This window comes from Rana temporaria, chromosome 1 (genome assembly GCF_905171775.1).
Source record: "Rana temporaria chromosome 1, aRanTem1.1, whole genome shotgun sequence".
Classification (NCBI taxonomy): domain Eukaryota; kingdom Metazoa; phylum Chordata; class Amphibia; order Anura; family Ranidae; genus Rana; species Rana temporaria.
This window is the reverse complement of record NC_053489.1, coordinates 142038510-142055811: the sequence shown is the minus strand read 5'-3', so window position 1 is coordinate 142055811 and position 17302 is coordinate 142038510. Positions and strand designations below refer to the sequence as shown.

Below are 17302 nucleotides of genomic sequence, written 5' to 3'. Positions count from 1 at the left end.
GCTGCAAGGTAAGCAAACACTCTCCTGTACTGCAGGGGAGAGAGAGACATTGAGCAGCGCTGAGTAGAGAGCTACTGAAGCTAACATAAGTAAACCAGCAGGTGATTGCCCTCTGTTCAGCGCTGCTCACTGTCTCTCCATATGCATGATTAATGCAGGAAAGAACAGAGCTGGGGGGGGTGTCTGTGTAAATCTAAAGGGGTCTAGTGGTGCAGAGTGTTGCTATGTAATGTAAAAGGGGTCCAGAGTGCTGTGTAATGTAAAAGGGGTCCAGAGATGTGGTGCTGTGTAATGTAAAAGGGGTCCAGAGATGCGGTGCTGTGTAATGTAAAAGGGGTCCAGAGATGCGGTGCTGTGTAATGTAAAAGGGGTCCAGAGATGCAGTGCTGTGTAATGTAAAAGGGGTCCAGAGATGCAGTGCTGTGTAATGTAAAAGGGGTCCAGAGATGCAGTGCTGTGTAATGTAAAAGGGGTCCAGAGATGCGGTGCTGTGTAATGTAAAAGGGGTCCAGAGATGCGGTGCTGTGTAATGTAAAAGGTGTCCAGAGCTGCGGTGCTGTGTAATGTAAAAGGGGTCCAGAGATGCGGTGCTGTGTAATGTAAAAGGGGTCCAGAGGTACAGGGTACTGTATAATGTAAAAGTGGACCAGAGCTGTGTAATGTAAAAGGGGTCCAGAGTGCTGTGTAATGTAAAAGGGGTCCAGAGGTACGGTGCTGTGTAATGTAAAAGGGGTCCAGAGGTGCGGTGTTGTGTAATGTAAAAGGGGTCCAGAGATGCGGTGCTGTGTAATGTAAAAGGGGTCCAGAGGTGCGGTGCTGTGTAATGTAAAAGGGGTCCAGAGGTGCGGTGCTGTGTAATGTAAAAGGGGTCCAGATGTGCGGTGCTAATTTTTAAGTTGACCATTTTGTACGGCCCCCGAATGATGTTACAAAAATCCAAATGGCCCTTGGCAGAAAAAAGGTTCCCCACCCCTGTTCTAAAGGCAGAAGTTTTTTTTACCTTGCTATAGCGGGCGCTCTATACTATACTTTGCAGCTTGCTATTGAGGCACTATGAAGGCAGGAGGAGCCAGAAGCATCGGCAAGGGACCCCAGAAGTGGAGGATCTGGACTGCTCTGTGCAAAACCATTACATAGAGCAGGTAAGTAAAAAAAGTTTGTTAAAAAAAAAAAATCACTTTAAAGACACTGTGCAGGGAAGATCAGCATCTGAACCCAGAGAAAGTGGAGGTAATAGAAGGCATTACCACTGTGTATGGATATTTAAGAATAAATTGCCTTTTTTTTTTACATATTAACTAAATTGTACACCACACTTTTTTTTAAGATTATCCGATTAATCGAAACAATAATCGGCCAACTAATCGATTATGAAAATAATTGTTAGTTGCAGCCCTATTCAATACAGAAGTCATTTTGCAAGTCGCCTCTCAAGTCGTCTTGAGATCGCCTTGCCGAATTGCCCCCAAAGTCGTGCTGCCCCTACCCGGCTCTTACCTGTAATATGATTAATAACTGAACAAAAAATTTGTCTACTAGTACTTAAGAACCAAATCAAATATTTCTTAATCTATGATACAGATTATGTAATCTAACTGCTGAAAGTCCCATGAGGATGAAGGTCTATGCGAAGGACTACACAAAAAACACAGAAATGGCCAACATAGATGTAATATTACAAAAGGTTTCATGAAACATGCAGTATCTAAATACTATGCCCTGCTTCACAAGAAATCTGAACCTCATTATCACACTCACATTAAAACCTCAGAACACAACATATACAGAAGATTAACAGCTTGGGAATCATACTAGATAGTCTCACAAAAAAAAGATGGCCCCAATGCAATTCCATAAACTTTAAAAGAATGATTTAGGCCAGTCGTTTTCAACCTTAGTGAGATTAAGGTCCATTAATATCCTTCAAAACCTTCCATACTCCAACAGTAAAAAAAAAAATCTTTGTCATTTAAATTACAGTAACTTATATTTTACTCCATTTACTGATATTTTTTAAATTCCCATACTTTTGTTGTATGCGTATAACCTTTTTTTAGTGTACTTAAGGATTTTTTTTTATCATTCTCAGTGTGTTAAGCCCTGTACACACGATCGGTTATCTGATGGAATCTAATCCGATGGTATTTTTCGACGGATATCCGATGAAGCTGACTTTCATGAGTCTTGCCTACACACCACCGGTCAAAAATTCGACCGTTTCCAACGTGGTGACGTAAAACACTACGACGTGCTGAGAAAAATAAAGTTCAATGCTTCTGAGCATGCGTCGACTTGATTCTGAGCATGCGTCGACTTGATTCTGAGCATGCGTTAATTTTTGACTGATGGACTACCACACAGACGATCGTTTTTTTTTTTCTATCGTTTTTAAAAAGGAAGATTTTAAAACATGTTCTATTTTTTTTCACCAATGTTTTTATCAGACAAACCGATCGTGTATACAGGGCTTAACTGTCAGACCTTTAAAATGTAATCCAGTGTGCACTCCCATGCAGTAAATCGAAAGGGCTCATTCATTCTCAATCTACGTCATCTCGCCGTTCAGCCAATAGGGGCGCACGCGCCGCTCGCCCCTGATGCCGATGCGCGTGCCCAGCAGGCACGATCACCGCCAGGCACCTGCGATCACTCGTTACAGAGCGAGAACCGGGAGCTGCGTGTGTAAACACACAGCTCCCGGTCCTGTCAGGGGGAAAAATGCCTGATCAAAACATTTCAAAATTGTCGCTCTATTTTTGTTTATAGCGCAAAAACTAAAAACCGCAGAGGTGATCAAATACCACTAAAAGAAAGCTCTCTTTGTGGGGAAAAAAGGTTGCCAATTTTGTTTGGGAGCCACGTCGCAAGATTGCGCAATTGTCAGTTAAAGCAACACAGTGCAGAATCGCAAAAAGTGGCCCAGTCATTGACCACCAATATGGTCCGGGGCTTAAGTGGTTAAAGCGGAGGTTCACCCAAAAATCCACTTTTTGACATTAGCTGTAGCATACTGCTAACATCTGCAGTATGCAGTTTTTTTTTTTTTTTTTACTTGTACTTATCGTTATATGAGCCCTTGTTTTCCGGCTCCAAGCAGGGAATCCTGCGGGGAATGGGCGTTTCTAAGCGAAGAGGAGTTGATTGACGGCTGCTAAGGCGTGTCTTGGCCTCTGTTTAATCTTCAACTGCCATGATGCTGCACATGTGATCAGTTATGACACCAGCCATTGGATGGTTTGACAGTTTGGTTGAGAGCACAACCAATGTGACAGTTAGCTTTCCCGGCATGCCAGGAATGTAACTGCTTTTTCAAACTGTTAAATTGATGGGTTTACTTCCGCTTTAAGGATGCTGGAAAGTTCATTTTGAGGGTGAACCTCCGCTTTAAATCTGTGTTATGTCCTGTGCTAAGTGCAATGCATTAATGCAGCCCATTCATTTTTTTGCACAGTGCACGACAACACATTTCTGTGTGTAGCTTAGAGATGCCACTTGTAAAGAGATAGTACAAATGCAGCAAATGATTCTCAATCAAACAAATATAAAGCAAAATTAGGCTTAAAATAATTGTCCCTACTCACTCTGGGTCACAGCCTGTGTGAAATGCATGATGCTATGTCTGTTCACATTCAGCACTTGAATGTAACAGATGCAGTCCTGCAGTTTAATTGACATTCTGAGCTGGCAGAATATGGGTTGGAAGACACTGGGCATCCTTCAACTTGGAAGAATGGCAACCAGGATCAGGAGCACTATATCTGCAGGGAACAGTGCCAAAGAGGAGGTGAGTAATGTAGCAAAAGTATTATTTATGGGCACTTTAATCCTAAATTGAATAGTAAAGCTCCCTTTAACTCTAAGTCAGCCATACAGATTGAAATCGAATAACGGGTTGCACAAGGCAACTGTATTAAAGAGGTTTTCATTGAGAGTTTAATCCCTAATATGAGGAATGTCCTTAAAAGACCAGCATTTTATGTACACTGTACAGCACACTAGGAACATGTTCTAGTGGGCAGAAACATAACAAACTCAATTCATTTGGCTAAAATATTCTTTGGAGAATTTAGGGACCTACCAAAGGAACAATTTCCATTGACCGGTTATTTGCTAGCCTGTAAGAAACAACAGCTGAAATAAATCAAACAGGCAAGGTTCCACAGTTCACTACGAGTAATCGATCGGATATCTTGACACTGCAGTCCATCATGAAGACAATGTCAGAAATTTGCTGATTAAATACAGCTTCAACATGACTGGTTGGTTACAGGTTGTGCTTACACATTATACTCTATGAACTACTACACCGTGTAGTAGTTCATTTCAGCTGTCATTTTACACCGGTCAGCAGATAGACAGAAAGTGATGGCCTAGTAGCAGGGCTAGCAGAAAGGTGGATGTAGCTCTTGCAGCACACTGTGGTTCAGCTGATTAGGCTATGATCAAACCCATAACATCCTACACTGTCAAAACTACAAGACTATACATGATGAAATCCACCTCTATATATATATAGACGTTCATATTTACAAACAGATAATTCCAAGCAAGGGCGTGTATTTACTAAAAGGGGAATAGGCCAATAATTTTGCAAGGGAAATTTCACTTTGCAAGAGATTTTCACTTAGCTTAGTAAAGTTGTTGATGCTCTGCTGACTTCCATCATCAAATCATGTGCAAGCAAAAAATATAAATGTTTTACTTTTCTTGAACATGATTGGGTATTTTTTTCAAGGTGAATTTTCATCAAGTTCACTAAGCTAAGGGAAAATCCCTTTGCAAAGTGAACAAGCTATTTGTCTTTAGTATATCAACCCCATAGTTTTTCTCTTTTTATAAACATATTCTATTTTAACATTGATGTTTTTAGCACTGTTTAACCACTTAATCACCGCCTCATAGCCGAATTACGGCAACAAGGCGGTTCTGGGAGAATTGTTCCCGCGCGTCCGAGCGGGCGCGCACACGCGATCATCGGTGCTCGCTGGGTCCACGGGACCCGCAGCAACAAGGATCTAACTAAAGGGCCAGTGAAAGCGGCTCTTTACCACGTGATCAGTGCTCATCTGCGCTACATCAGTGCCGCCTGTGCCCCACCAGTGCCATCTGTGCCCCACCAGTGCCATCTGTGCCCACCAGTGCCACCTGTGACCACCAAAGATATGTAGCAGTATACATTTTAGGGCAAATTTCTTTAAAAAAATACTTTTTTGAATTTTTTTATCATAGAAATTAAGAATTTTTTTTTTTTTTTTTAACAAATTTTCATTCTTTTTTCATTTATAGCGAAAAAAAATAAAAACTGCAGAGGTGATCAAATACCACCAAAAGAAAGCTCTATTTGTGGGGAAAAAAGGACAAAAATTTCATTTGGTTACAGTGTTGTATGACTAAGTTATAGTCATTCAAAATGTGAGAGCACCGAAAGCTGAAAATTGGTCTGGTTATTAAGTGGGTTTAAGTGCCCAGTGGTCAAGTGGTTAATATGACCTGCAGGTCATTGTTCATATTTACTCATGCCAACACATGTCTGTATTTTGTCTTCAGGGTCCCTGTGCGTGCCACTCTACCCCTCTTCCGCATATGTAAAGGGAAGGAGATCGCGCTAAGATTATACAGTGACAATAAATGGTGAAAAAGTTCAAATCAATATAGATAGTCCCGCCACACAGGCAAATTCATAAAACAATCTCCCAGGTGCACCAACGAATCCACAAGAAGAGTGCTTGAAAGGAAAGATCCTCCACCAAGGTTACAAAGGGCCTCTTACCGGATGGAATTGATCTCCAGGTTATAAGAGATCTCACACAGCATGATAAGAGGTACTGGGATGATATCACATAGGCAGCCACAACACTGGAATCCTTATCAGAATATGTCCTCATTTAGCCAGGAGCTCCCATTAGAACATCCACAGGTATGCAAAAAACAAAAAGGCTCACATAGTGTAAAATCCTTTTTTTAATGGTAGGAAGTAAATGAAATCGCACTTACATGAAATGTATTAAAAACGAGCACATAAAAGCCGGCCAGCTTTGGAAACACAGCCCGTATCCGGGTAGAAGGTACGCGGTGACGTCAGCACGCCGCCTCCCAACGTTTCGTCGCGATAGGACTTGATCACGGTATACGGGCGGCGCTCTGAGTCACCGCGTATATACAGAAACAGACGGATGCAGCCTCGATGTGGAACGGCACCTGAAATCGAATCCGCCATGCCACAGATCGTTCTGTGGGCTAGGTACATAGACGACATCCTCCTCCTGTGGGAGGGCACTAGGTCTGATTTAATGCTATTTTTGAATTCTCTGAATATGAATGACAGGGGCATTCATCTAAGCCACGAGGTGAGTCAAGAGAAGGTCAACTTCCTAGACTTGACCATTTCTGTCACTGATGGCGTTTTTGTCACATCAACTTACTTTAAAGCCACCGACAGGAATGCCTTTATTCCAAAGAATAGCTGCCACCATACATCATGGTTAAAGTCGGTACCCAAAAGCCAATATTTAAGATTAAAGCGAAACTGCACAGAGGATGCTACATTTGTTGAACAAGCGGATGTTCTTACTCAGTGCATCCTTTATGTCAGCGTAGTTTTATATGTCCGTCTGGTTGCCCTTACAATGTGTGTGTTTGTGGCACCAGTAATGATTGTTTCCAGCAGCCAAGATGGCGGATTCGATTTCAGGTGCCGTTCCACATCGAGGCTGCATCCGTCTGTTTCTGTATATACGCGGTGACTCAGAGTGCCGCCCGTACCCCGTGATCAAGTCCTATCGCGACGAAACGTTGGGAGGCGGCGTGCTGACGTCACCGCGTACCTTCTACCCGGATACGGGCTGTGTTTCCAAAGCTGGCCGGCTTTTATGTGCTCGTTTTTAATACATTTCATGTAAGTGCGATTTCATTTACTTCCTACCATTAAAAAAAGGATTTTACACTATGTGAGCCTTTTTGTTTTTTGCATACCTGTGGATGTTCTAATGGGAGCTCCTGGCTAAATGAGGACATATTCTGATAAGGATTCCAGTGTTGTGGCTGCCTATGTGATATCATCCCAGTACCTCTTATCATGCTGTGTGAGATCTCTTATAATCTGGAGATCAATTCCATCCGGTAAGAGGCCCTTTGTAACCTTGGTGGAGGATCTTTCCTTTCAAGCACTCTTCTTGTGGATTCGTTGGTGCACCTGGGAGATTGTTTTATGAATTTGCCTGTGTGGCGGGACTATCTATATTGATTTGAACTTTTTCACCATTTATTGTCACTGTATAATCTTAGCGCGATCTCCTTCCCTTTACATTTGTCTTTGTGTAGTATAACACTTTTTGATCGCAGCTTCACACATTTTTGTAAAATAAGCGCAATATTTTTTTTGTACCTCTTCCGCATATGCATCAGTTGAAATGCCAAATGCCAAAAACCAAATATCTAGTGAAACATGCCATCTGCCCAAAAATAGTACAGGCAGGGCAAGCGGTCTTAGAATACTACCAATCACTGGAACAAATCAGGTAAACTCTTACTACAAATATTTATTAGCCTATACCAGCTAGAGGCTTTTCATTTGATTTATGTACAACTCATTTAAGAGTCACCTGCAGTCTTCCCTACTCCTAACCCTTGCATATTTAAATTATTTTGACAAAATATATACATTTAAAATAATTGAAAAAGCATTATAAATTCATGAACTACCAGCTACTATTATTTCATTCCTATGGTATAAATATTAATCATGAGCTTTAACCACACAATCATTTCACTAATAGAAAACATTTTTCATAATTTTTTAATATATTTCATATATTATGTACTGAGTTTATTAGTCTACATATCAAGAAAACCATGTGCTATTATGTTCCGGAGTGAGGATAGAATAACCATCATGGGTCTAATTATTCACAAATCTTTTTTATGATTATGATTTATGATTATATAATAGTTTTTACATAACAGCATTTATACATAGATTTTTTAACACGATATATCACTGAATCCTTTATAATCTATAGTAGATATCCCAAATCTCAAACAGTGACTACTATACAGTAAATATTAATGATTAAATTTATGCTATGTACCGTTTATATTATACTTAATATTTTTTACCTTTTATTTTCCTATACACCAAACCTAAGGAAGTGGCAGTTACTGTGCCAGCAAAGGCATTGATGGAATCTTAGATTGATGTATGACAAATAAATATCTACCTTTACAGACATCTCAAGTCTCTCACGAGGTGCAGGAAACTTCTGCATTTCTGCGGTGGCTCCCGCACACCCGCAAGCGCCTCCCGATCTCCCGGGAATGATCGGTGCGGGCAGTAAACAGCTGTCAACACCAATCTCCTTTGTTTAGACTTTTAGTTGCCAGACGCTTCTTCTTCTCCCCATCCCACGGCTGTCAGCTAAAAAGCTATACAGGAAGATCGTGTTCACAGCGGTTTTTTGCTGCACCGATCATTCACTGCTGTTCTGTGTGCTCCTCCCCCGGCCCCTTCCGTGTCCTTCTCCACCCCCCTGTTCTCCCCCAGCCCCCTTCCATGTCCTTCTCCCCCCCCTCCCTGTTCACTTCTCTACTGCCGCCCCTGTCCTCCACTTACGCCCCCCTCTTGTCCCCCGCAGCTGGCTCCTCTCCTTCCCTGTCAGGACTTGGACACTGAGCGAGATCTTTCCTGTGTCCTGTGATAATTGAGCAGAGTAAACTGTGTTTACTCTGCTCAGTTTATGAATGAACAGGAGCCTCTGTCTCCTGTTCATTCATCTTTAGTGCTGAGAAAGGGACTGGGGAATGTGTCCTCAGTCCCTTTCCATTTCTCAAAGAGGAGATGTCAAGGGGTCTGTTTAGACCCCTGATATCTCACCAAAGCACCCAAAAAAATATGAAAGAAAAGTGTAAAAAAAATTAATAAACTACTGACACCACTCTCCCCTGCCCTACCAACATGGACCACTGCTCCAACCCCTCCCCCCAAAAAGCATTGTAAAAAAAAAAAAAATAGAAAAAAAAATATTAAAAATAAAAAAATAAACCCTGAAATGAATTTGCCACCTCCCTGAAATGTTTTTGAAGGTTGGGATGTCTGCCTTTTCAAGGAAACATTTCTTAGCATCCCCTTTCAATTCAGATACCACTGCTGATCTCACCTCTAGTTTTTTGTTTGGGGCAAAAACCTTTTACTCTATTATGCTATTTGGCAAAATCAGGTAAAAAAAATTCTGTTTAGCTGCTATGAGTTTTAGCCTATCATGCCTGAGAACCAGAATAGAAGAAAAGCCTGTAGCCTTAAGCTCCAAGGAAACACTGCCAAGTAGCTCACCTGGTTATTTGTCACCATTGACAGGCACGCCATACGTTTAACACAAAAGCAAGGGAATCGCTGATGAGGAGTACAAAACTGCTATTGTTTGTTTTTAAGTGGCAGAAAACCAATCTACTGAACAAAGAGCTGTTTTGGAATTATTGTAGCCATATTTTGTTATTTAGCATTCTGCTTCACTGCTGTCAAGTTAAACACAGCAGGTGAAAGCTAACAAAGCTGCCCAAATAAAAACTGAAGCTAGCCATACATAAAGGTATCTCATTATTTGTAAATTAACAAACACGTCTTTGTATGAACCTTTTTTAAAGGGTAAGTTCACCTTTGTACACTTTTTTTCTTCTAAATTCCAGCTCCCCAATGCACCAATATAGCATTCATGTACTTGTTCTGCAAAAATATCAAAGCTTTCCATTAAATTTAGAGTCACTTACTTTTCTTGTCTAAATTCACGTTTCCAGTCGTTTCCATTAGTAATGTCTTCTTCCTGATCAGACTATAGGTCATGACACAGGAAGGAGTTGACCAGCTGACTTCATTAGCACACACCCTGCATCGTGCACCCTCCTAGTCCCAGCTGCATGTTTTTTTAAATGAAATGCAATCAGTGATCACGCTTCTCACTAAATACACAATATACAATCAGATTGCATAGTGTATGACCATCTTTATACACCTAAAATTACTAGTCATTCTTTCAGTACCATTAATTGTTAATGGCAGACCAAACACACATTTTGGCATGTGAAAAAACCGAGGGGCAAATGCTGCAAAGCACACAGTAAAAAACACACAAAAAGCCAAAATGTCCCATTAACCACATGTAGTGCAGCCAATTTAAATCAACATGCTGTTCTATGCGTGTCACAGGAAAAACAAGACACAAAATGTGCGCTCCCACTATGCTAGATGGGAATGGGGCCTGAAAGTGAAATTGGTGCGTTAACACAAGAACCCACTAGGCTCCATTTACATCTGTGCGTTTCTTTGCATTTCAGAAATGCGCTGCACCAAAAATAGCAGTAAAAAATGCATCAAGCTCCACTCTAAAAAAAAGTTCTGAAGCTTCTTTGGGGCAATATTGCTGTGTGTAGGGCAGTCCATTCAGGTGGATAGGCTGCCCTATGTGTGATGAGTGAAAATGCTCCAAAATGCCCCTCCCCCTAGCTAAAAAAAAAACAACAGTTGTGAACGAGGCTTGACAGCTGAGTGTTTCTGTCCACTCCCTCCTATGTATGGGTACTTTCATTTAAAAAACGTGCAGCTGGGAGTGGAAGGGTGGATGAGGCAATATTGAAACATGTCATCCTAACACCACCTTGGAATTAGAATGACAATTATAAATCAAATTAATGCTCATGGACAACCATTATATTATAAAGGTTACTATTAGTGGTTTTCTGACAGTGCAACCTTAATAAGATGTAAAGTGTTTCTAAAGAAAATTGTGTTGGATAGAGTGAAGTGTTAAAACCAATGCCAGTTTTTATTGCTGTATGTACCCCCACATTTTTTTTTGCTTTGGAGAGACTTCTTACCGTTGTGTCTCTAATGCCGCGTACACACGATCAGGCTTTTGCCTGGCCAAATCACATCGGAATTCTGACGAAATTCCATCAGAGAAAAATAGAACATGTTCTATATCTAAACTCCGATGGAATTCATTGGAATTTCCGATGAAAAAAATCTGATGGGGCTACACACGATTGGAATATCCGAGGGAAAAAGTCGGTCGGACTTTTTCCATCGGAAATTCCGAATGTGTGTACGGGGCATTAGAAGTGAAGCAAATGTAAAATCTCCCCAATAGGACCATTCCAAAATGCATGCGCCGTCCGTGGAATTTCCCAGTGTGCATTGCTCCAAAGTACGCCGCAAGGACATAATTGGTTTCGACATGAACGTAAATGACGTCCAGCCCCATTCACGGACGACTTACGCAAACAACGTAACTTTTTCAAATTTTGACGCGGGAACGACGGCCATACTTAACATTGTTACGCCGCACTTATGCCACCATATAGCAGGGGCAACTATACGCCGGGAAAAGCCTAACGTAAACGGCGCAACTTTACTGCGTCGGCCGAGCGTACGTTCGGGAATTTGCGTATCTACCTAATTTGCATACTCAACGCGGAATTCGACGGAAGCGCCACCTAGCGGCCAGCGTAAATATGCATTTACGATACGACAGTGTAACACAGTTACGCCTGTCGGATCTAAGGGAAATCTATGCGTAACTGATTCTAAGAATCAGGCGCATAGATACGACTGCGCAACTTAGAGATACGACGGCGTATCTGGAGATACGCCGTCGTATCTCATTTAAGAATCTGGGCCACAGTGTTTTCCATGCAGTCAGTTCCAGGTCAGTTTCTGCACTGGAAATTGACTGGAACTGACTGCACTGGTGTGAACTAGAGCCATAGAATGACATGGAAAACACTGTGCATGCATTTTTACAGCCAGTTCACACCACAAAAATGTTTAGTTTTTGCTTACAGTTCACAGTTCACACCACACGCAGTTCCAGTGCGTTTTTAATACAATTTGCTATGTTCCAGTACAGTTCTGCGCAGAAAAAAATGCAGCATGCTTTACTTTTGAAGACATGCACACCTGAGCGGTTTTCCTCCCCATTGCTCACTTATTCTGGACCTTGCATCCATTTGTTGGCCAGCTCGGAGTGGGTCTTCCTTGATTTTCCTTCATCATTTTAAACTTTTTCTGGAGTGGGGCTGTCCAGAAGAATTCTTTCTTTTGTTTTGCCTCATACGTGCATTGCTTGCACCCGTGGTTCTGTGAGGAGTGATTACCTTGAAGACATCCACACCTGAGCGGTTTTTCCTCCCCGTTACTTTTTTTCTGTACCAGAACCATTGGAATACATGGAAAACACTGTGAATGCATTTTTAGCGCAGAAAAGTGTACAGAACTGCATCTGGCGTGAACTAGCACTAAGTGCTGAAAAAAACGCACACTACTGCATCTGGTGTGAACTAGCACTTAAAGCGGGGGTTCACCCGGAATTTTTTTTTTAACATTAGATTGAGGCTAATTGTGGGAAGCACAATCGGGTGTTTTTTTTAAAATCAATGCAGTACTTACCGTTTTAGAGATAGAAGTTCTCCGCCGCTTCCGGGTATGGTCTTCGGGACTGGGCGTTCCTATTTGATTGACAGCCTTCCGACCGTCGCATACAGCGCGTCACGATTGTGCTTCCTACAATTAGCCTCAATCTAATGTTACAAATTTGTTTTTCGGGTGAACCCCCGCTTTAAACATTAGAAAAAAAATGTTAGTTACTACTTGAAATAATTTTTAGCACACCTAGAACCTAACTTTTTGGCGGCATCTATCTATGTCATAAAGGTTCAGTCCACCCAAAAGTAAAACTGGGTTAAATTACCCTGCAGCTTCTCTTATGCCTTCGATAGGTTCTCCTACTGTGGTCATTATGTTTCACACTTTTACAGCATGCTGGATGCACACAGGTGTGGTAGGGGGGGAAAACAATTAGTTCCCAGTAATTTCACTCAATCTATACTAAAAAAAAATAGTTTTGGATGAAAAGGCCCACTGTCCTTGTTCAGTAGAACAACCTGAGAGATCACCAGCCATTTTCTAAATATTCTTTTTATTGCAACAAACCTGCAGTTTGCACTTTTTAAAGCAAAGGGCTAAACTAAAGTCACACATATGCAAAAAAAACTACGCTTAGGAAAAATCTGAGATCTGGTGCTTACTTTAGGCTTAGAGTTGCAGGCAATATACAGTAGAGGAGAAGAACCAATCTCATTCATCAATGTTTCATCAATGCTCAATCAAGTTCAACAAAAGTCATAGTGATTAAATGTCTTCTTACCATAATTCCAGTAAGTAAACAAACTCCTTTTCCACAGTATGTGTTCGGTACCATGTCCCCATATCCGATTGATAGAAAAGTAATTGAAATTAACCACATTGCTCCAAGAAAGTTGCTAGTTACATCCTGTTGATCATGGTATCTAAAAAAAAAAAAAGCACAAAGAGCTCAATTAATTGAATGGTTATGTTTTATAAACAGAAATATGATGATAATCATGAAATTTGAAAAAAAAAAAAAAAACAGGAAAAATCTAATTAATATAAAAGTCACTACTATATGCAATACATCATCATCATGATCATCGTAATCATCATCATCTAACTGCAATTTCTACAAATTCAGATGCCAGTTCAGCTGTCTAGTGAGTATAATTACTAACAGGCATGTTCAAGCAGAAGAGCTATCCATACATTTGTGCCCATACTGTCTGTACTACTGCTGCTTCCTTCCAACATCCCGTTTTTGTTTTCTATATTTAGATATACAATATATATGTAAAAACTATTTCCCTGTTGTAAATCTTATCATATTTGTATCAAATTATTTTCATTTTTTTTCTGTAAAAAGTTTTATAATTCTATGAGAGTAATCTTACTTTCTCATTAAATAAATAGGCTTAGCCATACTGATTTGCATAGACACACTGCTTTGCAGTACTACACAGTGGGGTTGGTTTTTCAAAACTTCAGCTTCTAACTTCAGCTTGTATAATTAAGCTTTGACAAAAAAAAATCTGGAAGCGGATTTGTTTCTTTGCAGAACTACACCAGATTTTGCACTTTCCAGTTTTGGTAAATCAACTTCTGTGACTTTACTTTACTGCTCTTCCTTACACTGAAAGTCTAGAGCTGGCCAACTCATTGAAGACAGCATACCCGGTTACTGATATCATATCTCAACAGTTGTTAAGTAGACAGCTGTTGCAGAGTTATTGCTGTTGCTAACATACCATTTCTCTAGTGGATAATTCATGACTCTTTACATTAAATACAATAATAATAAGAAGAAAGAATAAGGAAAGCCAAGCATATAAAAATACTTTTAGATAAATGTTACAATAATAGGACAAAATATCTGCTTATTGAAAATATACTATAACCAATTCCATTTTAACCAATTCTTGCCTGCAACCCGTGTTATTTACATTCCTCAGCACCATGCCCTGTGCTGAAGGAAGTTCATGAAAGTCCTATGGCAGAACACCTGTGCCCTCCACTTGTTCTGTGATTGCCTTGTAACTAACAACTGCTCTGTAAGATACAGGTATAGGAAACCAATCAGCATTGTTACTAGCCGTGTGATCACTATGTTAGCCAATCAAATAGAACATAATGGGGATGCTTTTAAAACTGGAGAGTGCAAAATCTGGTACAGCTGTGTATGGTAGCCAATCGGCTTCTAAACTCAGCATGTTCAATTAAGCTTTGAAAAAAAACAAAAACAAAAGCCAATTAAATTCTATGAAGAGTTGCGATAGATGAGGGTGAACCTTGCTGTGTATGTCTATAGATGCTTACTTCGGGGGCACTTGGAAAAGAGGAGGAGCCTAAAGCGCCAGAAGAGGAGGTTTGAGTCGCTTTGTGCAAAACCATTGCATAGAGCAGGTAAGTACTGTTTATCATGTTTATTTAAAAAAGCCTTTACAATCATTGTTAAGATGCGTGAATGTGTTATTGTGCATTTAAACAAAACATAATGATGGTGCTAAATTTTGCATGGACATCTAGGCATCAATAACCTCTGATCAGTTTCTAGTCTGCGTGTTTACTTTACATTCATAATCATAAGAAAAAAACGTGTGATCTTTGCATCTGCATGCAATTTTGAGTACAATCTGGTATGTGTTTGCTTTTAAATAAAGAATTAAAAGTAAGATTCTTGTCCTATGTCATCCCTATAATATCAAGAAACATTTGGTCAACCCATTTGATAATCTATTCATTCAGATAAATCAAGAGCATCTAAATGACCTGTGTGTAGGCATTTCTTAATCACTTTTCATTGATTTTTTTGTAAGGTTGAATTTAAAGGGAAGTATCCATTGCGACGATAGTTTCAATCGTTTTCCAAAAAAGTTGTAGGGTGGGGGTGTAGGGGTATAGTACAAAAATAAAGAAAAATGTGCATACAAAAAAGATCACAATTACTTAAAAAAAATATTATAACAATTGCAATTATAATTAGAATCTAGTAAAAATAAAACACATGTTGCATATGCAATGAAAATATTTTAAAATAAGGCTCAAGATTTCAATAAAAAAACCAAGGCATAATCAATTGAAGAGATACTGAACCTCATGCCAGTAATATAACTATGCATATAGTCCTGTATGATGGAGCTTGGGATCCAATAGTGCCTATATATATATATATATATATATATATATATATATATATATATATATATATATATATATATATATATATATATATATATATTATAAACCCAATCAGTAAAATATAATATAAACATTAACATGTTGGTGTTATATCAAAAATAATTTACAGTCTTTTTAAATCTGCAGCTTTCATTAAATCACCTGGCAGCTGTGCCACAAATGTCATTGTTCATTATAGGACAACATTCTCCAAATTGCTTTCATACGTTGTGCCACACTGCCATATGCATTATCAGTGAAGCGTATAATAGGCCATGCCAGCGCTCATCGTGCAGACATGTTCCACCACTGTTACAATCAGGAAGCCTATCCTGAGTAATGATACACAGAAGTGCAGTGCATGCATGTAGACAGGAAGTGGCTGGAAAGACACTACAATGAATCAGCATCCAAAAAGGGATAAAAAAAAAAATGCTAAATAGTATAAAAAAAATTAACTGAACATTTTCTGTCTTTTCTATCTTCTGGTATGATGCAGCACATGTGATTCTCAAAAGGATTATTCATAATTGTATTATTCTTAATTATCCTACTCACACTGACTTCATGTTTTTCTGTTTGACAAAGTGGACCTTCACCCTAAAGTATAAGTCATGTTGCCTTACCTCCTCTGCCCACCCTCTAATACAGTTGGACATCATTTTATTAAATTATTTATCTGGTGACATGTATTTGTTCTGAAAAGCAGAACTTAATTTCGTGCCTAGAGGAGGACTACATGATCTCCCTCGCCCTCCTGTATGTGTACAAATGGGTGGCAGGGCTTCAGGTTTCAAGGGAGCCCTTCAGCACATCTGTGCTTGCACAGGTTTTGCCAACAAGCTGTGCATGTGCAGGATTTCCAGCACATGTGCAAAGATGATAATTAGAGAAATCTCTAAGGGCCCATTCACACGGGCGGACCATTTAGGTCCGCCTGACAGTTTTTTAGGCGGACCTGAACGGGCGCTCCATGCTCCTCTATGGAGCCACAGATGTCAGCGGGGACATGCTTGCTGACATCCGACCCGCTCCGATCCGCCAAAGTGTGAAGGAGGAAAACCCTACTTTTCCTTCCATCTGGCGGATCGGATGACAACAGACTTGACGGTCTGTCGTCATCCGATTCCCCCATAGGGTAGAGCGGCACTCTGACAGGTCGGTCCCTGCACAGTGTGCAGAGACCGACCTGTCATCTGCCCACTCAGTGGGGTTGATGGAGTGATCCCCGCTGAGCAAAGCAGAGCCCGCACACGGATCCGCCCCGTGTGAAAGGGCCCTAAGCCCCACATGGTCAGCTCAGTGTACAGTCTTGGCATGATTTTGTGTTCCCCAAATTCCCCAAATCCCAGTCCAGCCAATCAAGATGGCCGAAGACTCTAAAACCGAATGAAGACCAGATATTCATGAAAGTGCCAGCAAAGAGAGGCAATGTGGACATCACAGCAATGAAAGAGGTTGGTTTGCAAGATAATGCGCTACAATGTGCAATCATGCTGTGTATACTTACACATTGTGGATAAAGCTCCTAAGTCAGGTAAATTTAAAATATTTATTCACCTAATACACTATGTAATCAAATCCTCCTACTTTTAAATACCCCATAAGTGCCTATAAGTCCCAAAATGTCACATATACAGATGTATAAAAAAAACAATAAAAAATAATAAGTAATATCAAATGAAAGTGCAACACACATACATATCCCCAAATTATTAAAGCAGTATTAAA

General features: G+C 40.2%; 1 protein-coding gene across 1 annotated transcript in view; it reads right to left on the bottom strand.

Moving 5' to 3' along the window:
- KCNN2 (potassium calcium-activated channel subfamily N member 2) overlaps nt 1-17302 on the bottom strand; it is a 274148-nt gene that overhangs the window by 78300 nt on the left and 178546 nt on the right. Inside the window, exon 4 of the mRNA XM_040343654.1 lies at nt 13191-13332. Coding sequence (XP_040199588.1) covers nt 13191-13332 — 142 coding nt within the window. The remainder of the gene's footprint in view (nt 1-13190; nt 13333-17302) is intronic.